This window comes from Psammomys obesus, unplaced genomic scaffold (genome assembly GCF_907164565.1).
Source record: "Psammomys obesus unplaced genomic scaffold, mPsaObe1.curated_primary_1811, whole genome shotgun sequence".
Taxonomy (NCBI): domain Eukaryota; kingdom Metazoa; phylum Chordata; class Mammalia; order Rodentia; family Muridae; genus Psammomys; species Psammomys obesus.
The window spans coordinates 2,022,448-2,048,753 of record NW_026592710.1 but is presented as its reverse complement, the minus strand read 5'-3'; the positions used below and the strand labels follow the sequence as shown (position 1 = coordinate 2,048,753).

Below are 26,306 nucleotides of genomic sequence, written 5' to 3'. Positions count from 1 at the left end.
TTGAAGGCATGTACTGTATTCTCTGAGTACCGTTTTCAGGACCTCCTATGGAAAAGCATGCCATCCTATACTACATGAGGCCAGGCCTATTGCGAATGGCCCTGTAGACGCTCCACCTTTAATGGCTCTGGTTCTTAGTACCTGTAATCGGCAGTGTGTGCAGCTGCCTCTCCAGGACTGTTTTGGTTCTGTTATGTCCGCAGTCAGGTTCTGATTGGCTGCGTGCATTTTCCTGGGGAGGGGGGTATTCGGAAGCATTAGAACACCAGCAAAACAAAGAGACTCTTCTCTCCAACATGGTGAGCCAGGGAGTTTCCTGAGGCTGCTCAGCAGCTCTGGAGACAGGTCACGAAAGCTGTATCAGCAAGCGTGGTCCTCAGCTAATCTTCCGTTCTCTAGTAACCTCAGAATGACATGCAGCTGAGGCGCGGGAGCAGCAGTGGTGGGTGGAGCCAGGTGAGGGCTGCGGCCCATTCGTCACTGCATATCAAGCTGTCAGTATGTTTTCATAATGTCATTTCAGTGACTGAGTTCAAGATCAGCACAGTGATCTCTGTTCTCCAGTGGCCATGACAGTTACCACAGGGCAGCACTGGGCTGCATGTCTAGCCTGGTCCTGTGGGACAGGCTTTTGCTACTAAGCCAGTACCCAGAGATACAGCCAAGTCCTGGCTACCTTACAGCTCACAGCAATAAGAGAGGGCACCTCTGTTCTCACCATGCTTACATGTGCATGCTGCCCGTGACTGAGATGGGCACCCTTTGTCCACTGGTCATTGGCCGTCTTTGCTAGGTACCTTTCTGTTGGCACCTTCTACATCTGGATGTAGCCATCTGTCCATTGTTGAGAGCCGCTGGTCTACCAGCTTGCTTTGATACTTAGATCTCGGCGGAAAGACTGCACTCACCATGGCCTTCACTGGAATCAGTGATAAATTTCCAAGTCTATCTCCTTTTGTTTGAGCCAGCAGGTGAGAAACCTTGTCAAAGTTACACCTTTTGTTTGACTTCCTTGTGAATTTACGCATCATGCTGAGGTGCTTTTGCTCTGGCTTAAAAGCAGTCTGGAATAAAGCAAGGTCTCTAGCTTCCACTAGAGCCTCTCGGAAAGGTCCGGTGTGTTGTGTGTTAGTTTATTAATTTCAATCCTCACCTCGACCCCCATTCGACTCTGCTAGCAGGCTCCAGCAGTCCGTTACATGTAGCGGGCCTGTCTTTTCTCATTCTCTGCCTCATCTCTGTCTTTTCACTGTCTCCTCTTGTCTTTTGAATGGAAGTCTTTAATTTCGGGCTGTTCCCTACGAGTCAGGGTCCGTGCCCTGGTTTACTTCTCCCCTGCTCTGGGCCTCCCTCTTCAAAGAAGGACAAGATGGGGGTGCTCTGCTTCCTCTGCCCTTTGGTCACTCATCCTCTATCTGGCAGCACAGATTCTGAAAGCCCCAGGTGGGCAGCTGGCCTCCAGTAGTTTGTGGGGCCATGGCTATGAGGAAGCTATTCCTGCCAAGTATTAGAGAGGTGGGAGAATCCTGTTTGCCATTCTAAGAAATACTGGGGAGCCAGAATTTGAACCCAGAGCTATAACAGACACTCCAGTCAGCTGCAGTCCCACTCCCTACCTTGGCCAGCACAGGGTCTCTACAAGTGTGTGACTGTAGGCACTGTGGGCTAGAGACCGAAAGGACCCGGAACAGCTAGCTGCCCTGGTCTCTGGCCTCTGCCTTGCCCCACAGAAGTGACACTGTGCTGTCTCCTGGGTACAGGTGGTTGAGATATGCAGCCTGACGGAGCACTTGCTGACAGAATGTGACAAGAGGGATGGCTTTGGGAAGTGCCACCGCTGCAGCGAGGCTGTTCCCAAGGAGGAGCTTCCCAGGCACATTAAAACGAAGGAGTGTAACCGTGAGTCCTTCCTGGATGTGCTCCAGCTGCTATCAGGGTCGGGCATGGGCATTGTGGGATTGAATGCACCCTTCTTCCCCCTGTAGAGCATTCATCCAAGTAACGAAATCCTTTTTATTGAAATCATTTCAGCTGCCAAATCGGAGAAGGTGGCAAACCGCTGTCCTCTGTGTCACGAGAACTTTGCCCCTGGAGAAGAGGTGAGGGGGCCTGAGCTGAGATGGGAGCGAAAGGAGGTGTCGGACCCACTCTGATGATGGTGGCTGTGTGGCGTAGCCCTCCTGACCTCCTAACAGTTCAGAGGTCAGCGCTGCTCTCAACTCACTGCCAAGTCAGCAACTGTGCCGTTATTCCTGGCCATAGCTTTCACATGTGTAGCCAGGCTCTGCAGCATCACAGTCAGGTCTATAGCCTGTTAGCCATTTGGATTAACCAAATGTGCACCATGGTGGTTAATGGTTTCTTCCTACTCAGTGCCGTGCTCTCCTCCCATCCTGTGGAAGTAGCATGGTGACACAGGCAGATTTTTGCCTCTGGTGTTTGGGTCTGCGTGCAGGGCCTAAGAATCCATGGATCTACCCTTTCTTTCTGGCTCTCTGCATGGCTCTGTGGTGGTGCATGTAGGGAACCTTGGAGTCAGCTCAGGACACCCCAAGACCATGTTCTCAGCACAACATGGGATTTAGGTGCCCCAGCAGGACAAAGGGCAGGGATAAGGGCCAAAGAGGGGAGTTAGAGGGAGAAGGGGAAGAGAACAAGGGAGAGGAGAAGGGGCATTTGTCCCAGAACTGGGTAGACAAGAAATAGATATGGTGTGTACATGTATGGCGGTTGGTAAAGGTAAAACGGGAAACTCTGTTAGGATCAGGTGTCTAATTTTGATTGGGCATGTTAGTTAGGTGAGCCAAAGGGGGCTTTTGATTGCTGGACGTCAATACTTTTATAGCTGGACCTTGGTAGTCAGCCTCAGGAGGAAGAATTGGCCAAATAAGGGAATAGGCTTCGGTGGCTAGTTTTAAAAATGTAACCTAACGGTTTTTGTTTATTTGTTTGTTTTATTGATTGGTCAGTTGGTTGGTTGGTTGGGTCTTTTGTTGTTGGTTTTGGGAGGGGGGAATTGATGGGGAGGTGAGGGGTTTTATTTGTTTTTGTTTTTGTTTTTTGAGACAGGGTTTCTCTGTATAGTCCTGGCTGTTCTGGAACTCCCTTTGTAGACTACGTTGGCCTCCAACTCAGAGCTCTGCCTGCCTCTGCCCCCCAAGTGCTGGGATTAAAGACGTGCACCACTGCTCCCCAGCTAATCTAACAGTTTTTAGCAAAGCAGTGGAAAAAGGGAAGAAAGGCAAGGCCTGCCAGAGCCATGTTTGCTATGCTTGGGCCAGCTAGAATCAGTGCCCACCGTGTCAGGCAACTCCAGAGGCCTGTTCTTAGCTCTACTTATGTCCTAGGAGATGCTATGGAATTTTTCTGGGAAGACACAACACATGTCCGTTCATCCCAGATGGGGATCCCACAACAGTACCGACACCATCAAAGTGAACTTGTTGAACCATGACTTGTATTAGGATAAGAGGAATCTAGGCAGGGTTTACTTACAGAAGCAGAAATGACTCATCTGCATCCCTAGTGCCTACCCCAGCATGGGTGACTGCTCACTGAAGCTGGGAACCTGGAACTCTGTTCAGGCATAAGACTGTCCTTTCCAAGTGACTCGTTGGTCTAAACCTCTTCCAAGCAGCTCATCTTGTTTCTGCTTCTTTCTGTCAGCTGGACTGGTCTCAGGGTCTTCTTTGTAGCTTAGCTGTATACACTTGGAGGGCCTAGTAAATCTGATCAGTGTCAAGGACTTCCTGAAGCTATTTTGAGTTATGTACCTTCCTGCTTACGGATCCTCCACAAAGGATAGAAGGAAACTGTTAGACAAAGCTAGCAGTGTTAAGAACGGCAGCAGGCTCACTAGCTTATCTGCTTTCCGTGTCTTGCTAAACTCACGGACGAGAGTAGGTGTAGAGCCACGGCCACTCCCGCCCTTACGGATGGTCACCCCACAGTCCCTTTGCCTGGGAGCTGACTCATAGCCTCAGATAACGTCCTCCTCTCTGGAACTTTCTGTCCTGACCAGGAATCAGCTGTCCTGCTGAGGGGTATGGCCCTCTCAGAGGCGCAGGCAAGGCCACTGCTGCCGAGCCACAGTGGACAAAGCTGGGACATGTACATGTCACATACCTGTCAGTGCGCACCCAGCCAGTTCCCCTTCAGACCTTGTCTTCCTGGCAGCCCAGCATGTTTCTTCCCCCAACTCTGTAGCTTCGCCAACCTCAAAGGCCCTAAGGGCATGAAATTATTGTGTCTACCCCAGCACAGCCTGGATGGCACTGGGGCCAGTGGGGCCAGTTTCTTCGGCCATTATCTGGTCCCCAGGGGTGACCAGAGACAGGTTCTGTTCTGGAGCCCAGGGCAGAGCTGTCGATGTGGATACCCACTGAAGACGTGCTTGGGTGTGTTGGGAGCTTGGGTTCTGTAGCTAGATTCCCCAAATCTGTAAGTAAAGCATGTCCTAAGAACTGCATCCGCACTGAGGCTGCTATCCCTGTCCTCTCTTCATTTTTTCATCTCAATAGCTGCCTTTACCAGACACTCCCAGCTGCCCACCGTTTTTTCTTGTTTGCCTGTGCTCTGCTGGTCTCCACGGTGAACAGTACTAAACCAACCAGCAGCTGCCTCCATTCTCCCCTCCATGCCCACCATGGCCAGGAGCTAATACCTTCTCTCTGTCTGCAGCTGTATGCTGTTACTTGCTTTCCCTCTTCTGTATATCTATGCTATATAACACACACCCATTTACCACCTCATGGTTTCCCAGACTCAGGGCCTAGGCAGGCTGGGCCTCCACTGGCTTCTCATTCATGGTCTCCTGGGGCTACCATGGAATGGTTAGTCAACCTACAAATTCACCTGCAGCTCACGGGGGGGGGGGGGGGGCACTGCATAGTGCGTCCTAGCAGCTGGCAGAAACATCCTCCTGGTAGCAAGACCCCGGTTCCAGTCATCAGGATGGACTGTGACATGCAGGCTCACCAGACTGTAAGACTCAGGCCCTAAGGCCAAAGAAGGGCAGGGAACCATGCTTCCAACCCTCTCACTGGCTTAGCCCTCACTCTCATCAAGAGTGAGTGGTCTATTATGGCGACACCACAGGTCCCTTGGAGCCACCAGGCTAACATGCTGTGCCTCCTCTTTGTTGCAGGCATGGAAGGTTCATCTGATGGGCCCTAGTGGGTGCACAATGAACCAGCGCAGAACACACATTCTTTGCAAGGCTGTAGCCCCGCAGCAAGGTGAGACACAAGCTACACGTGGGGCACCCACGTTCTGCCCCAGCTTGGCTGGAAGGTAACCGAGTCTCCTATCCACCTGCAGCTGGCCCAGCTACCCCATTCTCCAAGTGCAGCAGCCTATGGCTGCTCCCCACAAATCCTCCTGGAGGCTCACCAGGGGCTGATGAGGGCCACCACAGCTGCTGAGCTTGTGTCCTTTGTCATCCCTCTCCAGGGATGACACTGGGTGTATCTGTCCTAGTGTGGGTTCTCCCAGCATTCATGCTGTCACTGTGGGGACTGCAGGCCACGTGCAGGCCAAAGCTGTGAGGGTCAGAGCTGCTCCTCTTATGTGGTTCTGTCTCCACTGCAGGGAAAGGCCCAGCAGCATCAAAGTCAGGCACCTCGGCACCCAAGGTTGGAAGCAAGATCCCCACCCCAAAGGGGGGCCTGAGTAAGAGCTCCAGCAGAACATACACGCGACGTTGACAGAGTTTCCACTTCTGTCTCTGCCCAGGGGCTTTGCAAGTTTCTCTCTTCTAAGCCATGTGTGTTGGCATGGTGGTGCAGGGCTCCACCTGCTGTCCCTTGGTCTCTTGTGTCCCAATGTCTACTCTCACAGGAATAGAGTGTATGGATATGACCAAAGAACCCGCCACAGCTAGGTCCCATAGTGCTCAGGCACAGAAGAACTTCTTGCTCAGGAAGCCAGCAAGCACAGCACCCACTTCCCTTACTCCTGAGAAGATATACCCCAAACTTTGAGCTCACTGGTGTCTGTTGCACACAGTAGGCTTTGGTGGCCCTAGAGGACAGCAGCAAGCCACGCTGAGCCTGCTGTGCCATCTCTCACTGGCCTATGTGCTAGATTGTCACACCGTGTACAGCAACAAGCAATAAAGGAAAGCAAAAGACAGCCATTCTGAGAACTGGCCCCTCCCACACTCACTGTGCCTGATGCTCCTGGTCACACATGTCCCTGTGACTCCCCCACCCCCGACAGCCTAGACACCTTCCCTCAGTGGGTCGGGGGCTCTGCTGCAGAGCCCAGGTTGATGTTGCTCTCCTGCTTACCCTATGCTCCCCTGACCATAGCCCACCTGCAAGCCTCAGTTTTCTTTATGGCAATATGAGCACCTTGCACATTTGCCTAACCCACAAAGATACCTCCCACACACCTTGCTGGCCCAGAGCCTCCAAATCAGTTCTGTCTCTCCCTGCGATGTAACCAAACCCACTTTTCCAAATCATTCTCAGTATGTCACTCACAAGTGCTTCACTGAACAGTGGCGCAGACCTCAGGAAACACCCATCAGCAGCCTCTACCCGCCTTCCTTCCAGAAGCTCCAGTTAGACACACATCTGTGGGAAGGATGGAGTCCATCGGAAACCCTCCTGGAAACGCCCGTGTCCTCGTCCCTCCTGTCTCTGCCGCCACCATGGGCTGAAGGCTGTGCCCACTGAGGGCCTGCACTGTGCCTGCTTCCTGAGGTCTTCCTAACTCCCCTTTGGGATGTATAAGATTGAGAAAGTGACTATTATAAAATTAGGGCATATTTCTGTAAAATTCCCAACCATGTGAAACAAAATGCCTAAAAACTTGTAGGCACCTGAGCAGCAAGCACCCTGGGTAGTTAACCCCATGAGTCACCCCTGCATCCGGCAAACAGCTCTTGCTTTGCTTGACTCAGAGTACCAAGTGGAGCAGGATCTGTTGAGAGGAGGATCCTGTCAGAGGCTGATAGTGGTGAGAGAGCATGCAATGCCTAAGAGCAGAGCACAGGCACCAGGGATGGCCAGGCGGTCCTTCGGTCAGAGGTGCCCGCCACTGATTTCTGGCCCACCTTAAAGTACAGACGATAACGGAAAGCTAACCTTAGGATGTAAGAAACCGATACCCGTAATGTCTTCTATCTGTTGTAACCTTAAGATACTTGTGAAAATCCTTCATTTTTAACCTGGCTTGGTGGCTCAAACCTGTACTCCTAGCACTTGGGAGGCCAAAGTCAGAAGCTCACCACAAGTTCAAGGGAAGCTTGAGCTACAGAGTGGGACACTGACACAGAATTAAAACAGAAAAAAGAATCCTTCGTTTTTAGCTGCCATGTTCTGCCTGTTCTAGAATCATGAGTCTCTGCAGAGGTGGCTGGCAGCCACACAGCTCCACACCCCTGTTCTTGATTCAGGAAAGGAGCTAGGAATCCCAGCCGTGTAATATCTAAATGTGGAGCACTCCTCAAACCTTCACGTACGATACATTGTGGATATTTAATATTTATATTTTTTTCATAAAAGATATTCTATTAAATCTAATTTAAAAGAATTGTGTCATATCTGATACTAGAATACAAATGTAAATACCTTTAATGGAAATTTGCAACTTTTTAATGTTTTAACATAGTTTTCTATTTGTCTTTATTTCAGGTACCAGAAGTATAAAATAATATATTTTTATTGTCATTGTTTTAGGGTTTATGTGCTAATTTGCCTTGAGTACATTAATACAGTAAAAAGATCATTCAGTGTTCTTGTCACCTCTATTTTGAGATTTTTATATACATATCTCATTTGTTTTTCCTTATATGTGTGTTTTGCCTACATGTATGTTTGTACGCCACATGTGTGCCTGGTGCCCGTGGAGGTCAGAAGAGGATCCTCTAGAACTGGAATTACAGGTGGTTATGAGGACCATGTGAGTCCTGGGAATTAAACTCAGGTCCACTGCAAGAGCAACAAGAGCACCTAACCACCAAGCTATCTCTCCTAAAATCCTGTTTGTTTTGAGTCAGGGTCTCACTGTGTATCCTTGGCTGGCTTGAAGCTCACAATATAGACCAGGCCGACCTTGAACTCAGAGATCCACCCACCCCTGCCTCCCAAGTACTAGGAGTAAAGGCAAGCACCACCATGTCCAGCTCAGAGTGGTAATTAAGGAGCAAGCAGCTGGTGGGCTGGAGGCATCTGTCACTCAACGACTAGTGTGCATGAAGCCCAAGGGTCGGTCTCCCAGCACTTGTTGTTTGGAAGCAGGCGATCCCAAGTTCCAGGTCATCCTTTGGCTACATGTGAATTAGAGGCCAGCCTGGGCTACATGCAGCCCAACCTGGAAGGAGGGGAAGGAGGGGAGGGGAGGCTGTTGTAAATCACGCTGACGTTCGTCGTGAGAGCAGCTCGGCCCTTAGTGTTTGCTGCGGAGAGATGCTTGGGAAAGCTGGGTCTTCACAGCAGTGTTTAAAATGAGTTTACCTGCAGGACAGAGAATGTGCTCTGACTTCAGAGTCCTGTGGTATCTGCAGTCGCTGGCAAGGGCTGCAGGTCACAGTCTGTCAGAATAAGTTTACTGCCACAAAGCTGAATGCTAAGCTGCGGGCAGGACAGAGAACTCACCCTGTAGAGCGAATCCGCAACACCTGAGACTTCTCAAGGTGAGGCACAGCATTACATTCAACGTATTTCCTTTTTGCCGAGGAGCGGTGAGTCAAAGCTTACCTATATAACACACTAATTTTGCAGTCCCAGAAGACAAATAGACAGGCTTAAGGCATCGTTTTAAAGAGGTGCTTTAAAAAAACAAATGTCTCATCATAGCCAAGGGTAAACTCAAACTCACAGTGTAACTGAGGATGACCTTGAACTTCTGACCCTCCTGCCTCCCTTCTCCGTGCTGATATTCCAAGCCTGTGCTACCATGCCCACAGCAAGAATTCCCAGATGTACACCTTGAGACCTTAGTGGTAGACAACACCCCTCCTGCTCTGAGTGAAATTCCTGGGCTCTTTCCATGACTCCAAAAGAGCTACCTCTATGTAAGACCCTGGTTAAAGGGTTAAGGGCTTCTGCAAGGATGGGGTTCTCCCGGGCCACTGAGAAAGTCTGTCTGGGAGTGGGAAAAAGAGACTGTGATGGTTTGGATGAAAATGGCCCCCAAAGACTCTTAGGGGTAGCGTTATTGGAGATGTAGCTTTGAAGTAGGTGTGTCAACAGGGGTTGGGCTTCAGAGTTTCAGAAGCTCAAGCCTGGTGCAGTGTCTCTCTCTTCCTGCCACCTGCTGATCTGGATGTAGAACTCTCTTAGCTACTCTCCGGCACCATGTCTTGTTTGCTACCGTGATGATAATGGACTAAACTTCTGAACTGTAAGCCAGACCCAATTAAATGTTTTCCTTTGTAAGAGCTGTTGTGGTCCTGGTGTCTCTTCACAGCAATAGAAACCCTAAGACAGAGACCATCCTGGGAAGCTCAAGTGGTCACTCAGTGGATGGTACGGCCTCCTTACCGCAGGTGGGAGGCCTGGGCCAGGACAGAAACAGAGCCTGAAGACTGCTCAAGGGACCCACACAAATGTCCCCAAAACAAGGGATCCATGGAACAAATGTTTTGTATGGTACATGAAGACATCCTGTCCTCTGTGCAGCACCTTGTTGGTCACACAGTCCAGCCTCAGTGAGCACGGAGAACCTCGCTGACAGTCTCCATTGTGAATTAGCCTGAGCTGAGATGCACTTGGATTTGTAAGGCACATTCTGGGTATGTCTGTGGGGTGTGTTTCCAGAGAGAACTAACCAAAGATCGGCCTTGAGTCAGCATTCTTTAAGCCACGACAGGATGCCTCTACTGTCACCTCTCTTCCCTCCTCTTCACTCTGCTCTCCTTTTCCTGGCTGCCATGAGGTATGCAGCCTCTTCCATCTGCTATTCAACATAACATTCCCTCCTTTTTGCTTAATTTTTAAAAATGAGGAGCTAGGGTGGAGTGATGAGGTGGGAATGAGGATGTTGAACTTCTCATCTAAGGCATGTTAAAGTGTATAAATGTAGTTTCATTGGAAGCAGCTCTTGGTCACCATGCAAGCGGATAAGAGAGAGGACAAGAAAAAAGTAAGAACACCAAAATGTCCGGATTACAAGGTGAGGATGAGGGCAAGCTCCTGCCCGGAAAGTTCTGGGTAGACGGTGGGGTTTACCAGCCATGTCCAGCAGCAGATAGGGACTGAGGAATGCTGGGAGAACCTGGAATGGTTTGTCCCAGGTCTGAAGCACAGCATTCCAGCCTTTTGTTGGTAATAAATGGACAAAAGGCTGAAATATTGGCCAAGTCCAGGAAGAGTAGGCTGTTTTGATGCTGTCCAGGGTCTGTGAGAACATCCATGGCTGGGAGGGAAAGTGCAGGTCTGGCCTGATGAAGTCTGCAAAGTTAGATTGGACAGCTGGTTTGGCGCTGTCCTGGATGTAAGAACCGCTCGTGTCTGGCAGGATACTGGCAATTATAAGGGCAGAGATACATTTGAGTAGATTAAGGAGAAAATTCCTTTTAGGTGTACATTTCAAACTTTTGGGAGAGTGAGAAGATTTGAGCAAAGAAGAGAAAAACCTCGAATGTGAGAACCTTCATTTACTCAATCTCTGACCGTAATTGAAAAGGTCTTGTTTTGGGTCCCTCATCTAAGGACTACTGAGGCCAAGTTTGGTTTCAGAGGCATGTGAGCTTGGAAGCCCTTAAAGCGGGCACTAGGTGTAGGGATCAGACACTATGTAGGAAACACCCCAGAGGAGAGCCGGGAGGTGCAGTGGAAGACGAGATTCCCATGGGTGAAGAGAGAAAAGTTAGTTCTGTCAGACTTTGGCGCATCCCCACAAAATACAAGAGAACCAGAAACATGATGGCACAATCTGGCAGAGCAGGTTGTCACAGCTGTGCCAGGGGCCACGTGGCAGATGAAAGACACGGCCTCACCTAGTACTAGGATTTTCAATGCACAAGAAAAGCCAGAAACTGTGTCTATAGAAAAAGATTATTCACCCAAGGGAAGGTGTCTGTATGAGGATAAGTGAGAGGACCTAACCACATCCTTGAAGGCTGTGAGTGGGGGTGTCTGTTCGACAGTGAACTGGAGAAATGCCAGAGGATCAACAATTAGTCTCTTGGACAAAGGAGAATGTTTACACCAACAAGAAGGGAAGACTCACCAATCAGCTGGTGTTAGGTGTAGGACGCAGGTGGTGACAAAGGATGTTGTCAGGACCCTAAAGGCCCCTGAGGGCAGGCCAGTTGAATGGCCTGTACAGCATAACATAGAATCTTGGGTGACTGTGCAGGCAGCCATCAGTCTCTATCAATTCTACAGTTTTGGAAACAGCTTGTTCTGTACTCCCTGTTTACACATTTCCTGTTTACTGGGCTAATATTTATTTTGCTCAAGTCTCTGGTGGTGTTGAGTAGATTGTTATAGTTTCAGATATATGCTTAAGTTGTTTAAGATTTAAGAAAATGTTTTAAGGTCTAAAAAGATGCTTTTAAGTTGGTAAAAGCAAGTTATGATGCAAAATGATTTAAGTATATAACTTTGGACTCACCCAGATAGGACAGATAATGGATTACTTTCTCCAAAGTTGCCAAATACAAATGGACTAGGCATTGTGAATATAATTCTTACCTGATAGTTTTCATAACTGCTCTTATTGTATATATTTTATTAATGTTAAAGAAGCAGCCTTTTATTGGACTAAAAGAGGACGATATTGGGATGATCTCTTGTGAGTGTGTGAGGGTTGTCTTTGTATTGTTCAAATTCTGCTTGCTGTAACAGAGATTAGAGAACAGGCCAGACTTTGATACTGTTATTTTTATGAAGCATCACCTGTCTCAGTGTTTTGTAAATACCTTCTCCATCACCTTCTGATTGGTTTAATGAAGAGCCGAATGGTGTATAGCAAAACAGGAGAGGCTAGGCAGGACATCTGGCAGAGACAGGAAGGCTGGGAAAGAAGCAGGCACTAAATTCACCAGCCAGGCATGGAGGGAGAAACAGGTGCTGGCTCTGAGGAGCCGTAATGAGCTGCATGGTAGAATGCAGATTAGCATAAATGGGTTAATTTAAGTTAAACTAGCTAGCAGGGAACAAGCCTAAGCTAAGGTCAAGCTTTCATATTAATAAGTCTCTGTGTCATTCATTACTTGGGCGGCTGGCAGGTCAAGACCGTCCGGTGAGAAGTGAAGGTCAAAGAGAGGCAATACTTGGAGCACATCGTGGGGTGATACATGCCAGTCCCGATCTAGAGTCTTGTCCTTGTTCATTATTTCTGACCACTAGGCCCCGCCCTGGAGCATTTAGTTCCCATGGAAACGTGATAGCTCTGTCTTGTAAGGAAAGCAGCAGCTACAACCTCAACTTTTTGGATCACCTTGCAGAGCCAGAACATATTTAGGGTGGCTAGATCATACCTTGTCCCAAGACTGCTCCTTGGCTCCCAAGCTCCCAGTACCGGACTGACATGTGTTTCCGGATTACCTCCTGTTGCCCATCCCAAATCTTCCTCTAGTTAAATCTAAGGCTCCTAGCAGTACCCTGAAGCCCTTTATCTCGTTTCCCTCATCCCAGTATGCTATATTTACTCAATCTTTATTTTTCATTGTCTGTCTCTTTTATTATTTTTGAAATATGTTCTTGTCGCCCAGGCTGGCCTCAAACTTGCTGTAAGCCTAGAATGTCATTGAACAAATGATCCTCTTGCCTTGACAGGCTGAGCACACCACCATGCCCCATTTATGATGTGCTGGGAATCGAACTAGGGCTTCACGCATTCCAGAAAAGCGCTCTGCTAATGAAGCTACATCCCCAGAATAATCGTGTCCTTCATTGGTATCTGGATGGTCGGAAAGCTGGCCACCATAGCCTATTAGGATTCCCAGTAGGCACACTAGACAGCCCCAGTGAGGCTTAAGAGAGAGTGGCTCCACTCATCCGTCCCACAAACTCCCGCGCGGTGACGCCCTGGCGAGCGAAGGTGCTCTCTATGATCATTTCCGTCGGCCGCCGGAAGTAAGGCCCCGCATTCCGGAAGCGGTGCGATGGCGGCGGCAGCGGCGGCAATGACAATGTCCGAGGCCTGGCCGGAGCTGGAGCTGGCGGAGCGCGAGCGTCGACGCGAGCTGCTGCTGACCGGACCCGGGCTGGAGGAGCGGGTGAAGGCGGCGGGCGGGCGGCTACCGCCGCGGCTCTTCACGCTGCCGCTGCTGCACTACCTCGAGGTGAGCGGCTGCGGCAGCCTGCGTGCACCCGGGCCGGGCCTAGCGCAGGGCCTGCCGCAGCTGCACAGCCTGGTGCTGCGGCGCAACGCGCTGGGTCCCGGCCTGAGCCCGGAGCTGGGGCCGCTGCCGGCGCTGCGCGTGCTCGACCTGTCGGGCAACGCGCTGGAGGCGCTGCCGCCGGGCGAGGGCCTGGGCCCCGCCGAGCCTCCCGGTCTGCCGCAGCTGCAGAGCCTCAACCTCAGCGGCAACCGCCTGCGCGAGCTGCCCTCCGACCTGGCCCGCTGCGCCCCTCGCCTGCAGAGCCTCAACCTCACCGGCAACTGCCTGGACGCCTTCCCCGCCGAGCTCTTCCGGCCAGGAGCTCTGCCCCTGCTCAGTGAGCTGGCAGCTGCTGACAACTGTCTGCGGGAGCTGAGCCCAGACATCGCGCACCTGGCTTCGCTCAAGGTCAGTGGGGCTCGAGGGGCGGGGGACGCGTCCTGCTGTCCCTCTTTGGAGGTGTTGGAGGATGTCTTTGCCTGTGCAGCCGGTCCATCTCAGCTCACTTCTCGGACCTTTGTACTCAAGGGTCTCCGGACGTGTGAGTTTGAAAGTTACCAGTCTTGGGTTTCTTACGTGGGAAGGAGTCCAAGAGCAGGGAGCCAGGTCTAGTTTTGTGTGTATAATTGTAAGCTGATCGGGTTTCCAAATGGCGGAGCATCCACGCAAAGCACACACACACACACACACACACACACACACAAAAAAAAAAAAAAACAGAAGAGAACAGGACTTGGCGTTGGGCGGCGGGTTGAGGGCTATGTAATATTCACTCTTAACAACAGCCTTCATCCGAGGTTGGTCGGGGTCGAGGCTTTTGTTTCATAGAAAGCCGAAGTGCTTACCCAAAGCCAACAACACACCTAGAGTTTTCCTCGGGACTGCCTTGTGAAAGGGACTGGTTTCTTGTGCTTTGTGGTCCCAGACTCCCATCATGCTCGACGCCCACCAGGTGCTCATTGTCTGTTAAGTGAGTGACGGGAAAGCGAAGATGCAAAGCCACAGGGGACCTGACTGCAGCCTAGGGTCTCCACGGTCGCTTAGTCACATCCTGGCCACCTGACTGTGTCCATTGTTCCCTCTCCCTACCCTCGGCGTTCTTGGCAGGGCAGGTCTGTGTCTTCTGCTTCTCATCCTAGAGTTTATGCAGACCTTTCCTGATGAAGGTAGATAAGCATAGCAGCTGGATTGCAAGCTAATTTGCTCTTGAGAGATCAGAGTTCACTTTGCAAATATGCCTCTATGATTATTATGTAGATTTAAAGACTTGGCTGTGTGCTCTGTGTGTGAGTCGTGTGTGTGTGTGTGTGTGTGTGTGTGTCTGTCTGTCTGTGTGTCTGTGTGGTGTGTGTATGTGTGTGTGTGTATGTTTAGAGAGAAGTGGGATGTGGGCGGGCCACTCTGCAGATGAAGCCTGTTTTTTGGCATCTCCTGGAGGGTGCTTTAGGTGGTAGGCCTCCCCATGGCTTAGGTAGGACACAGGAAGTACACTGCCCTGCCTTTCTTTGCAGCAGATGTTTCAGTTTTCCAGGAGGCTGGCGGCTCTTATAATATGGTGCCTGTCTTGTTTCACCCACTGACCTTTTTGACTTCGAGAATTGATTCAGCTGCCTTTCCTGCCAGTTACTTCAGTGGCTGTTTAGCTGACACTGGGCTGAGCTGGCTGGCTGTTGCCTATGTATCTTCTCTTGGGACCTCTCGCTCCTCACCTGGCAACTCGAAGCATCATTGTCAGCTTGCCACTAAACCACGTTCCACGGTTAGGAAAGCAAAGCCCAACATAGACAAGCATGTGATTAGGCCCTAGGCAATGGTACCAAGACCTCCACTTCTTTCTGCACTTCCAGAAGAGAGACTCAAACACAGGAACCTTGGTCCTTACCCAAGAGCTGCTACCACACCTGACTCCACGGGCCTTCGGTGCGCTCCAGCTAAGACTGCAGCAGTGGGCAGGACAGCACCGTAGTCATTAAAGACCCCCCATGGAGGTTCCCCTGGCCGAGGATTGCTCCCTCCCTTTAGCTCACACAGGGACCAGAGCCTCTCTCTGCAAGAGAACCTGGGCTAAATAAACCCTCCCTAAGCTCTGAATCTCACTTATAGCCACAGGTAGCCAGATTGACTTAGGGGCCTGGTGATCCACCCAGCAGGCATTGACTGTGGTGTCTGACACTGAGGTGGTCCTTGCGTGTCTCCCACACACGCCATCTCACATTGCTCTGACCACTATGTTGTGCTGCCTTTCCCAGCAGAGGCAGTCCCACCTGTCACTGAACTGGGTGGGGTTTGTGTTGTGCTGGAAGTTCAGCCTATCCTGCAAGGTACCTAGATGCCCCAAGCACAGCCATTCACAGCTTCCTATAGGCACTGGAAGGCCAGCACTAGCCCACATGCCCTGCTTGAGCCTCTGCTGCTGTTGCCCTCCCATCCTTGCTTACCCAGCACACCTCGAACCCAGCTCCCGGCCCATGACAAGGATGCCACTCGAGGCACCAAGGGCTGGCTGAACATGAGCAAGCATCAGATGAAGGGTGCTTCACCCTATGGCTATGTGTGGCAGGACCCACTGACCTCTTTCATCTTTTTGTCTCTGTCCTCACAGGGCTCCAGGCAGATACTGAGCTGGCATTCAGACTATTGCTCCCTTGCAGAGACACACACATGTGCAAGACAACCTTGTGTTTTTACCCAGAAGGCCTTGCTGTTGCCTGGCCTCTTTCTCCTCAAGGGCCTGCGTCCCTCTTTTACATGCTTTTCTCCTTTAGCTTTTATAGTTTTCTACTATATCTTGGTGGTATGTCTGGAGCCCTCCTCTGTGCTGTGTCTTTTCACCCAAGCAGCCTGACAGCTTGAGCCAAACAGATTTCTTCTCACTTGCTTCATAAGTTGACTGAGTAGCTCCACCGTCTAGAGCAGATGGCATTTCGGTAGCCGTCCACTTCCTGTGCTGTCATCCTTCTGTTTGCACACCCCATGTTCCTAGACTATGCTGAGTGCAGAGGTGGGGGTGTTCACACCCATGGTGGCTGTAGACCTCCCCCAGGCTCTTTCAGAAAGATGCTTGATGATGAGCAAAGAACAAGGCAGACCAGAGTCCCCACCAACCCTTAGAAAGAAGTGTTTATGTGTGGTTCTCAAACTGCTTCCCAGCCAGGCATGCAGCACAGGGTACCTGTTGGCAAAGAAACACCGAGCAGATGCCTCTTGGTTTCCTATTTAAAACCCTGTCCTCTGGACCTCAGAGCAGCTATGACTGCTGCTTGTGGTGGCCCTCCAAGATCGGGCTCAGTGACTATTGGTGTCCCTTGTAGAAGGAGAGGGGGTCATTGGAACTGATCTCAGCCCCTCCTAGCCACTTGTATGCAATTCTACCCCAATTACGTGAGGCCTTGTGATCTGGGGAGGTGTGTGCAGACACTCCTCTAGCCAGCGATGAGGAAGCACCATCCATGCTGTGTTGATTCTTTGTAGAAGTATGGCTGCTTTGAGGTCACTCACATTCCTGTAAATAAGCCTTGTCCACATTCTCTAAGCAAGCTCATTGGACTCATTGGCTCCCTGAGTTAGACACTTGCTGTATAAGGCAGGGCAGCATCTGTCTCTGTGACACCCAGCTTGCTGCTGACCTCCTCCCCGCTGATCCAGACTGCGTGCATGCCTGACATGTTGAAGTGGCTAGCCTCTGTGGCCTGAGGAAGGGGAGAGGGGCCCAGGCAATAAGCAATTATGGCCGTGCAGGTAGTTCATGGGGCAGCCTGGCTGCGGCTCCTGGGCTGGGCCACAGGAGAGCTTGTTGTCTACCTGCGCAGACCTGGGCAGCCTGATTCTTCTCTTCTTCTCCCTCTAGACACTGGACCTCTCTAACAACCAACTGACTGAGATCCCCACCGAGCTGGCAGACTGCCCTAAACTCAAAGAGATCAACTTTCGAGGAAACAGGCTTCGGGACAAGCGGCTGGAGAAGATGGTGGGTGGCTGCCAGACCAAGTCCATCCTAGAGTATCTGCGTGCTGGTGGCCGCGGCGGTCGGAGCAAGGGCCGGCAAGAGGGCTCCGAGAAGGAGGACAGAAAGAAGAGGCGGGAGCGGAAGCAGCGTCGGGAAAGCGGGGAGGTTGAAGAGGAGATAGCTGACTCAGCCAGACTGATGCTCAAGGTCTTGCATGTCTCTGAGAACCCCACACCCCTGACAGTCAGGGTGAGCCCGGAGGTCAGGGATGTGCGCCCATACATCGTGGGGGCCGTTGTGAGAGGCATGGACCTGCAGCCAGGAAATGCACTCCGGCGCTTTCTCAACTCCCAGGTGGGCACTCAGCAGGCAGGCTTGGGGCTGCATGCTGGAGGTGGATACAAGGCAGACAGACGTGGCTGCATGCTAGGGTAGGCATGCATGCAGCAGGCTTACTTGGTGGGTGCTGCATGCTGGGGTGGGCATGCATATAGCAGACAGATTTGGGGAATAAATGCTGGGTATGCTGCTGGGGCTAGCAGTCAAGTCGGAGACAGGAGACGCAAGGTGGTCTCTGTGCCTCAGTGTCCCTGCTTCAGTGGTAGCATAGCAGGCCCTGGTTTAGGGTGTAGAAGGTTCACTGCCAGCCAAGTTAATGGCTCACACCTTTAATCTCAGCACTCTGGGAGGAAGAGGCAGGTGGGTTTCTGTGAGGTAGAGGCCAGCCTGGTCTACAGAGCTAGTTCCAGGACAGCCAGGCTACACAGAATAACCCTGTCTCAAAAAACCGAAGAAGAAAGCCAGAAAAAGAAGCAGGGAAATGATGATGAGTTAAGTGACCTCTTGTCAGCAGCACGCTCTTATGGGAGCTCTGGGCTCTGGCTGACAGGACACTGCTAAAGTTGTCTCTCTGGCATCGGCTTCTGCTGAGGAATGAAAAGCACATCTTTGTGTTTATGCCTCGCAGAGACAAGTACGGCATGTGCAAGTAAGGCCAGAGTTGCTATCTGAGACCTCCCTCAGCAGCACCGGCGGGAAGCCAGTGGTGCCCTGCCCCCAGCCTGGCCTGGCCTAGTTGCAGACCTTCAGGCTATCTTATGAATGAGGTGATGGGTTAAGATAAAAGATCCTCAAAAGAAGTCCCATGTTCTAGAATTACAGAGAAGAGAGGCTGATAGTGACTAGAAAAACACATGGTTGGGAGACAGATTGGGTACACTTTGTGATAGTAAACTTGCAGTCTGGGAGGGAACTACCGGCCATTGCCTCCTTGTGGGTGCCTCCCTGGGCAGCAGGGACCCTGAAGCACACTGCTGTGCTCTTGTCTGTAGACGAAGCTTCATGAGGACCTCGGTGAGAAGAGGACAGCAGCAACCATTGCGACTCATGATCTCCAGGCAGTGCGCGGGCCCCTGCTGTATACAGCCCGGCCACCGGAGGGCCTCAAGGTGCCGGCTAGTCCACCCCTCTGGCCACACGGCCTTTCCCTCAGGAGACTCGGGCTGAGGGTTGGGCCTGGGGAGCTTAACCTGCTACTTTGCAGGCAAGTGCATGAGGTCTGAGACTCCTGCCCTCACTCTGGGCCCAGTACATAGCTGTACAAATGCCCATGGTAGGGAAGGGGTTTGGAAGGTGCTTCTTTCACTGTTACTTTTACTGAGACAGGGTCTTACTCTGTAATCCTGTCTGGCTTTTTGTGTGAAACTATTTGTGTGGAGCTGACTGGCCTTGAACTCAGAGAGTTCTACCTTCTTCTGCCTTCAAGTGCCGGGATTAAAGGCATGTGCCACTATGGCTCCCCAGCTTATTACCAGTGTTTCTGGTTTATGTCCCAGAACTCACAGAACACCAGTGTGAGCTGAGTCACTGTGCTGCTTGCTCTAGGCTGTTGCCTCTGGGCTATGTTTGGCAGAGAGACTGGGGGTAGGGGGTTGAGGGAGTCCTCAGGTGCCAGTTTCAACCAGCTCGTGCAACTAAATCCTGTCTCTTCACTAGCCTCAGCAATCACAGGTTCTAAGAAACAGTTGTTTGTGAGCTGCGTTTAAAGTGAAGCTCAACTAGGAACTCTGTGTGTTGTGCACCCCATCTCCGGGGGCGGGGGGAGGGAGAGGTGTCTGGAGATAGCCAGTCAGTGTATTACCGTGATGGGCCTTGGTCTCTTGCCTCCACATCTGGAAAGTTGGCAAGCCACTCCCCGGCTAGAGGCTAAGATGGAGATTCCCAGCATCCCTTATATTCCAAGGTGCCCTCAGCAGCAAGAGGAAACTGTGGGCTCTGCTCCTGCAGATTGTGCCTTTGGGGCGGAGAGAAGCCAAGGCCAAGGAGCTGGTGAGGCAACTGCAACTGGAGGCTGAGGAGCAGAGAAAACAGAAGAAGAGGCAGAGCGTCTCAGGGCTGCACAGGTCAGTCAGCTGGCGTGTACAGGAGGTCTGCACACCACCCAGCACCAACCAGCAGTACCTTAGCCAGCCTCGGTAGCTGCCAGAAGCTCAAAAACATAACTGGATGGGGAGGGAATCTCCCCAGACTTCTTCCTGCCGCTCCTGAAAGGACCAGGCTGCATTGGGGGCTCCTGCTCTAGGCAGCTGTCGGCTTTTCCACGTTGGGGTGAGGATTGTTGAGCTCTGCCTCCAGGATCTCTGGGCGGCTGAGGATGCAGGGTGAGGCCGCTCTGGGGTCACATCACTGCACACTTAGGCTTGCACACTTGACGTTGCACCTAGTTCGTCTGCAGTTTGCCCCTGCTCAGCTTCCCTGGCGGCTCACACCGTGCCTGTCACCTGGATTCCCTCCCACACAGGTACCTTCACCTACTGGACGGGAAAGAAAACTACCCATGTCTTGTGGATGCGGAGGGAGATGTGATTTCCTTCCCACCTATAACGAACAGTGAGAAGACAAAGGTAGGCAGTGTCTGAGTTACAGCCGTGCCCTCTAGGTAGTGCTAACCACCCAGCTATCCACTTTTGAGTGACAGACATGCAGAGCAGAGGGCTGGGGACCTTTCTGCTACAGGTTTCTGGTTTTGAAGCAGACTGGCCTTTGTTACGTAAGCTGAGAACCAGCATGAATTATTCTGACCCTCCTGTCTCCTTGTCCCTGATGCTAGGATTACAGGCAGGCACCACCATGCCTGGTTATGCCTTGCTGGAGATTAATCCAAGGCTTCATACATACGAGGCAAGCACGCCGTTCCTCCAGCCCTGTGTAACTCTGCTTCTAGATTTCTCTTCTGAATACATTGAGCGGCCGGTGTCCAAACACCAATAACTATTCTTTTCTGAAATCCGACTCTTAAGATTAAGAAAACAACATGCAACTTGTTCTTGGAAGTAACCAGTGCCACCAGCCTCCAGCTCTGTAAGGACATCATGGACAACCTCATCCTGGTAAGTTAGCCCAGCCCTAGATCCTGGCATGAGGGGCAGCTTTGTGTTCCCACCCTGCTGTTTGTTCGTTCTGTGGGTTACTGCAGCCAACTCCCTGGGTCCCTTCTCTCCCAGTTAAAAAGGTTATCTTCATTTGCAGAGAATGGCAGAACTGAGCAGAAGCACCTCAGAAAATAAAGAGGAAGACGTGCTCTCGGGAACGGAGGCTGATGCCAGCTGTGGGCTTTCTGATCCCAACTTGAATCTGAGAGCTGGGAAGGATGGACAGTGCCCCCTGGTGGTGGAGCAGGTCCGGGTGGTGGACCTGGAGGGGAGTTTGAAGGTGGTGTACCCATCCAAGGCCGACCTGCTAGCCGTCCCTCCCCATGTGACTGTGGTTCGCTGACAGCCCTGCGGGTGTGCTGTAGGCAAGTGTGGCTGTTCTTCGTTCCTTTCCCAGGGTACTTTAAGGAGTCTGCTTTGTCCGGGTGACTGTTGTAACCTGAGTTGTGTATCATTACAGCACTAATGTGATTCTCTGTCTATTGTTCTCATGGATCGTTGAGATAACTGCTGGAAATGCTCGGAATCATGCGTCAGAAAACGTAGGAAAGACCCTGCACTTGGTTGGCCGTGCAGTGTAAATTCACGTTGAGTTCAGGCATTCTGTTGAACAGGGTTTATTTTTCTACAACATGTTAGCTCTTTTTAACATCATCTGTGCAGGAACATCATGTTGTGATCTGAGTCTTTTTCGAGCTTCCTTCCTAGCATGGAGCTGTGGCCATGCTCCCAGCACACACCTGCCATCCCTGGAGCCAGAGCGCTTGGTCCTAAGAACCAGCCAGCTGCAAAGGGGCCTCCCTGGCCCCATGCCTTAGCATCTGGCGGAGCAGACAACCAGCCCTCCAGCCTTTCCACTTGACACCATCTTCTCGTGGGTGGTCTTTGACCAAAGGACAATTTCTATCTTCTTTAAAAGAACAATGGTTTGGGTTTGGGCCTGCTGTTTGGGAGTTTGGTTCTGTTTTGAGGCTGTGCAAGAGCCTTTAGTTGTCAGACCAGTGAGGTTCCAGGCCTCTCCTGGGAGTGTCCTGGACAAAGCTGGTAGGTGTTTTCCAGAGCTCCATGAGACACAGTTGCTCACAGGTCCCTTTGAGTGGCCATGGCAAGAGTTTTCCCACTGTGTGGCTTCACCAAAGTGTGTAAGGGTGGCGCTGCCCTGTGCCCATCCTGTCCCCCGCCCCTAGTTCCTGCTGTTCCTCTAGCACAGCCCATGACAACCTTCGGATTTTGGAACTGATTTTACAGATATAAGCAGAGCGCCCCTTTGTTTTAATAAAACTAATAAAAACCCATTGGTAGCAGCATCTCTGCACCCCAGCAGCCTTGCCACTTTTTTCAGGGGTGTGTTACAGTTGCCACACATGGGGAAACAGCCTAAATCCCCACCTGGCTCTGACTCACACATGACCTTGGGGTCACTGAGGCAGCTCCCTGCAGACCACTAGCCAGAGCTCCAGGCTGAAGACACTGGACAGCCGCCAGGAGGGGCTGGGAGGACTGGCCCAGTTTGGAGGGCAGGGCACTGCTAGGCGCCCACCCCCACTGTCAGCTCAGCAGTGCAGGGCTGCCAGGAGAGACCTGGGTACTCCTCTCCTCAGCTGGTTCCCTTACATGGAATGCACCTGCTTCTCCCTGTCCCATTTCCCACTGCACCCTGTATTCCTGGCTCAGCCATGTCTGCACTGTCCAGCCACACACCTGCTCCTGCCCCAGGGACTGTCAGGCCTGGATGGCCTATGCTTGACAAGGGCCATACTAGGCCTGTCCTGTGATGGCTCAGATGGGTCCCACTCCACCATCTTACCTCATTTATCATTTAGGGCCTGGGAGTGGAAGCAGAGATGTCAGAATTGAGGCCTTGACTTCTAGTACAGAGATCTAGGCCAGTTGGGACAACTCCACTGCGAACTCCCACACGAGGGCCACTGAAGCTCAGGACAGTCCGAACCAAGAGCTCTTAGGATGAGGTGGCCAGCAATACCTGTCCTCCCTGGCCAGATTGGCTAGCCACTCAGCTTGTCAGTGGTAAAACCAAAACGGGGGGGGGGGGGGGGGGCCTTCCTGACAGGGAGCAACGGGTTCAGTCTTGTGGCACTCCTCACCTACTGAATGGCCTCCCCTCTCTGGCCACAGACCAGCTGCCCCTGTGCCTTCCACCTTCTCATCCCAGATTACAGACCTCAAAATTTTCTAGCCATGGCCAACAAGCCTAGGACCATTTCACAGCACACAGGAGCCAGGTGTGGTCCAGGTTCTACATGGGCCACTGGGGAGGGACCACAGCACCCTCAAGTGTTCAAGGCCTTGTCCTCACAGGTCTATGTGTGTTCTTGGGAGAGGACCCGGGCGGGGGCACATTCCAAGGCTGGGAGCCAAACAGGAGTTGCTGTGGAGAAGGGTCAGGCCTGGAGCAAGTCAGGCCTGGCGGGGCACCTCTGTAGGGGCAGTCAGTCACCCACTGTTCTTCAGCAATGGTTTATCTCCAAGGCTCCTTAAGGAGCAGGGACTTGTGAGGAAGCAGCCGGCAGGACACCCAGCTTCCAGCTTCTCTGCAGGGTACAGAGAGGTCTTGTCAGAGGCCCTGTCTCTCTCCCCTAGAAAACGTAGGTGTGAAACACAGTCCTTATTCAGGGCCCTCGCTGCACAACCAGGAATCTGGAAGGCCTAGAGAACCAGGAGCCTTGCCCACAGGGAGGAGCCCCACCCCTGAGGGCTGTCAGGTGCCCCTCTACACAAACCAGTCTTTATCCCAGCCTCATCTAGGGACTGACCTGTGCCCTAGGCTGGTGAAGATAGCACCTAGCATTGCCCAAAGGCTTCTGAGCACAGAGCCCCATAGCTGGAGCTGAGCCTAGTCTCCAGCACGTGTGCCTCCGCTGGCAGCCCAGCCGGTCCACCCTGTGTGCTGGAGCCGTACTGACAGTGCACACTGGCACACTGGCATCTCCACGTGGCCTGGGGTATGTACATGGAGGAGTGTCCGTACAAAAGGTCTGTGTACATGGGAGGGAATCCCCAGGGCTGGGAGTGAGGCAGCGTTTATTTGCACTTGTGCACATAGTAGCCAGTGACGTAGCCCGAGATGAAGATGATCCAGAAGAGGGCCACTCCAACCAGCACCTTCATGGCCATCCCCAGCTTGCCAGAGCACAGCTTCTGGGAGAGCCTAGAGTGAAAAATCACCAGTGAGCACAAGCCAGGGCAGCTGAGTGGGCTTGTGCAGGAGAGGGTGGCTAGAGCAGGAAAATGCTTGACCGGAAAGAGGCCTGAGTGCTGTTGGAGTTGGGAGTTACCTGCCTACCCCAGAGGTAATGCCCAGAGCTGTGGGCACCTGGCTGGGCTGCCACAGGGGCTGGGCCTGGACAGAGCGAAGCAGTACAATGGGGACCACAGGCTGGTTGAAGTTTTACCTCCTGTAACAGGAGGCCTCCTCTGCGCTGGACATGGCGGTCATGCTGACTTCCTCCCGGCTGCTGTCATCCCACCTGCTGTAGTGGACACCACTCTCCTGGGACTGCATGCTGTAGGCCTGGGGTGTGGACAAAAGGCAGGTATCTGAGCAGACCCATAGAAGGTGGGCTAGAGCTGCCCTTTTTAGAGTCTGCCACAGAGGGGGCTGGGACTTACCAGGATTCTTAGAAACTAGCTCAGGGTCAGAACAGAAGAACCAGATAAGGAAGGAATTCCAGCCCCAGGAGACAGGGTGGTGGCCCAGCCCTGACCCTCAGGAATGTAAGCGGCTGCACTTCCAACTGGGGCCTCCTCTACTCTCCTCCTTGGTGGGACATTTATCAGGGGAGGCAGCAGTGCAGCCCCCAGGACCAGGAAAGTCTGGCTGCCAGCGACCTGATAACTTCTTGCTCCCTAGCCCTGCAGATAAGGCCTGAAGCTGCCCTCCAGAGAGGCTGGCAAGGGGAGGGATGAGCAGTGGCTGGTGGCTGGTACGGCCAGCCCAGCCGGCCAGGAAGGAGGCCAGGGCAGCAGCTGTCCGCAGCCCCCTCCTCCTGCTGCCCCTGATTGGAGTAAGGCCTCTGTGGGCCCGGGGGCTCCACAGGCTGTAGGTTGGTTGGAAGTAGGGACACGTGTGCCTAGAGCAGAAGGGTTCTATTACCAAAAACTATTCCTGGCCCCCCTCAGGGCCAGCCACCCCTGAACAGAACTGACAGTGGGTTGGCAGGAGACACAGTGACCACATTGCCATGCATGGATGCTCCTGCCTACCCACAAGCCTACACTGGACGCTTGGCTTAGCATCTCATTTACCCTCTGACCCCTCCTGTTAGCTCCTGTTTACTTAAGGGGCACAGGACACACTACAAGGACAAGCTGTGAGATAAGGATAAGGCTAGGCAGCAGGTACTCCGTGTCCCCTCATGGCACCCAGCTCCAGGACCCTGTCTCCCAGCAGCTGAGGCAGTGGAATAAGCCTGAACACTGTGGCCTAAAGGCACTGCGGGCTGCCGGGCTGCAGGAAATGCCTGCAGAAGCTCAGGATGCCAGGCTGGGGGAGGAAGAAGAGCACCATCTTAACAGCCGTCCTTGTCTTCAGGTGGAGGCCCTGGCTAGCAGCCTGCAGTGACCTGTGGGGCTGAATGTGCCATACAGAGTCCGCCAGCTGCCTGTACAAGGCTGTCGCGTCCTCTAGGTGGACAGCGGACTGTTGGACTCAGTCCAACCTAATGTGGCGGCCACATTAGACTAAGATAAACACCCCAGTCCCTCCTTTGTCATGTCACCAGCTGTGGGCAAGGTGCGGGTGCGGTGGAACAGAGGGAGAGGGAGCTTGTGCGTTTCTATGCTTACATGCAGCTGCTGTGCAGCACTTACCCTGACAGGGCTGTCTCTAAACCTACAGCGCCACCTGCCCTCTTGTAGACTTCGGGGCAGGGGGGAGTCTCCCCAGTCTGTGCACGCCTGAGGTAGTGGGATCCTGTTATTTGCCAACCATCTCCGGCTGGCCAGGCCATCAGATGAGCTCCTGGGCCAGGCCCTCCTGGACTTCATTCACTCTGATCTGTCCGACCATCAGACAGTAGGAAGGGCGAACAAGGCCCCTTCAAACCCAGAGCCTCCCCTGATGAGCTGCGCCCTCAGGAGTCCAACCTGCAGCTGCTCGTTAGACCTGTTTGCCCACAGAGCACCTGCGAGACCCCAACTTACAAAGGCGAGTCGTGGTGGGGCTGAAGCCTCAGGTGCTGGGGAAGGCTGTCAGGGTCTGGCCAGTAGATCCCACCTTCCCTCAGCAGGGCAAACCAGGACGTGAGGTAGAGTGGGTGCCTCGAGCCTTAAATAAAGAAAACAGAGGTGGGAAGAGGCGCAGCCCGCCAGAGGGAAGGGAGGAACTGGCCCCAAGGGTGTTCCTCGCCCCGACAAGAGCTGGGCCGGCAGTTCCGGGCCTGACAGCCCTCGGTGGTTAGGCCTACCTAGCCCTTCCCACTCCGGAATTCTCCGGCCAGGGAAGCTCTGGCCCCGGCGGACCCCGGAGTGGTGGGGACGTGCTGCCAGGCCCACCTCGGTGGGCCGCGCGGGAAGCTGAAGTCCGTATCTGCCGAGCGCTCTCACCTGTGCCCCTCGGCTAAGGGCCGCGGCGCTCGGCAGGGACGCGCGTCTCCAGCCCCTAGGGGGACGGGGGCGGGCCGCGAGG

At 52.7% G+C, this 26,306-nt stretch overlaps 3 protein-coding genes across 6 annotated transcripts in view; 2 read left to right on the top strand and 1 right to left on the bottom strand.

Annotated features, from left to right (window-relative positions):
- Cep104 (centrosomal protein 104) overlaps positions 1 to 9,388 on the top strand; it is a 35,175-nt gene extending 25,787 nt beyond the window's left edge. For both annotated transcript variants that reach the window (XM_055615190.1, XM_055615188.1), the window contains exons 19-22: positions 1,761 to 1,899; positions 2,032 to 2,099; positions 5,147 to 5,237; positions 5,590 to 9,388. In XM_055615190.1, the coding sequence (XP_055471165.1) occupies positions 1,761 to 1,899; positions 2,032 to 2,099; positions 5,147 to 5,237; positions 5,590 to 5,705 (414 nt within the window). In that variant the 3' untranslated portion in view covers positions 5,706 to 9,388. The remainder of the gene's footprint in view (positions 1 to 1,760; positions 1,900 to 2,031; positions 2,100 to 5,146; positions 5,238 to 5,589) is intronic.
- Positions 9,389 to 13,046: 3,658 nt separating this feature from the next.
- On the top strand, positions 13,047 to 21,966 carry Lrrc47 (leucine rich repeat containing 47). Of its 2 annotated transcripts, none has more exons than XM_055615201.1 (7): positions 13,047 to 13,690; positions 17,130 to 17,249; positions 18,560 to 18,676; positions 19,515 to 19,630; positions 20,029 to 20,131; positions 20,528 to 20,617; positions 20,757 to 21,966. In XM_055615201.1, exons 1-7 carry the CDS (start codon positions 13,064 to 13,066, stop codon positions 21,000 to 21,002), a joined length of 1,419 nt encoding a protein of 472 aa, XP_055471176.1. In that variant the 5' UTR covers positions 13,047 to 13,063; the 3' UTR covers positions 21,003 to 21,966. The 2 variants fall into 2 exon arrangements, with proteins under 2 accessions (XP_055471176.1, XP_055471175.1); XM_055615200.1 differs by having other exon boundaries at positions 17,130 to 17,582.
- A 1,192-nt stretch (positions 21,967 to 23,158) lies between these two features.
- Smim1 (small integral membrane protein 1 (Vel blood group)) lies at positions 23,159 to 26,300 on the bottom strand. 2 transcript variants are annotated; one of them, XM_055615204.1, is made up of 4 exons: positions 26,225 to 26,300; positions 25,823 to 25,946; positions 24,073 to 24,191; positions 23,159 to 23,828 (listed from the first exon to the last, which is right to left on the bottom strand). In XM_055615204.1, exons 3-4 carry the CDS (start codon positions 24,180 to 24,182, stop codon positions 23,702 to 23,704), a joined length of 237 nt encoding a protein of 78 aa, XP_055471179.1. In that variant the 5' UTR covers positions 24,183 to 24,191; positions 25,823 to 25,946; positions 26,225 to 26,300; the 3' UTR covers positions 23,159 to 23,701. The 2 variants fall into 2 exon arrangements, with proteins under 2 accessions (XP_055471179.1, XP_055471178.1); XM_055615203.1 differs by having other exon boundaries at positions 26,086 to 26,290.
- Positions 26,301 to 26,306: the final 6 nt, after the last annotated feature.

What these genes read in the sequence shown, in the direction of transcription:
- Lrrc47 (XM_055615200.1), top strand. Translation starts at nt 13,064, where the DNA reads ATGGCGGCGGCAGCGGCGGCAATGACAATGTCCGAGGCCTGGCCGGAG. An exon ending in CGCACCTGGCTTCGCTCAAG is followed by an intron (nt 13,691 to 17,129) that starts GTCAGTGGGGCT and finishes TTCTCCCTCTAG; the next exon opens with ACACTGGACCTCTCTAACAA. An exon ending in AGCGTCTCAGGGCTGCACAG is followed by an intron (nt 19,631 to 20,028) that starts GTCAGTCAGCTG and finishes CCTCCCACACAG; the next exon opens with GTACCTTCACCTACTGGACG.
- Smim1 (XM_055615204.1), bottom strand. Translation starts at nt 24,182, where the DNA reads ATGCAGTCCCAGGAGAGTGGTGTCCACTACAGCAGGTGGGATGACAGC. An exon ending in GAGGCCTCCTGTTACAGGAG is followed by an intron (nt 23,829 to 24,072) that starts GTAAAACTTCAA and finishes TTTTCACTCTAG; the next exon opens with GCTCTCCCAGAAGCTGTGCT.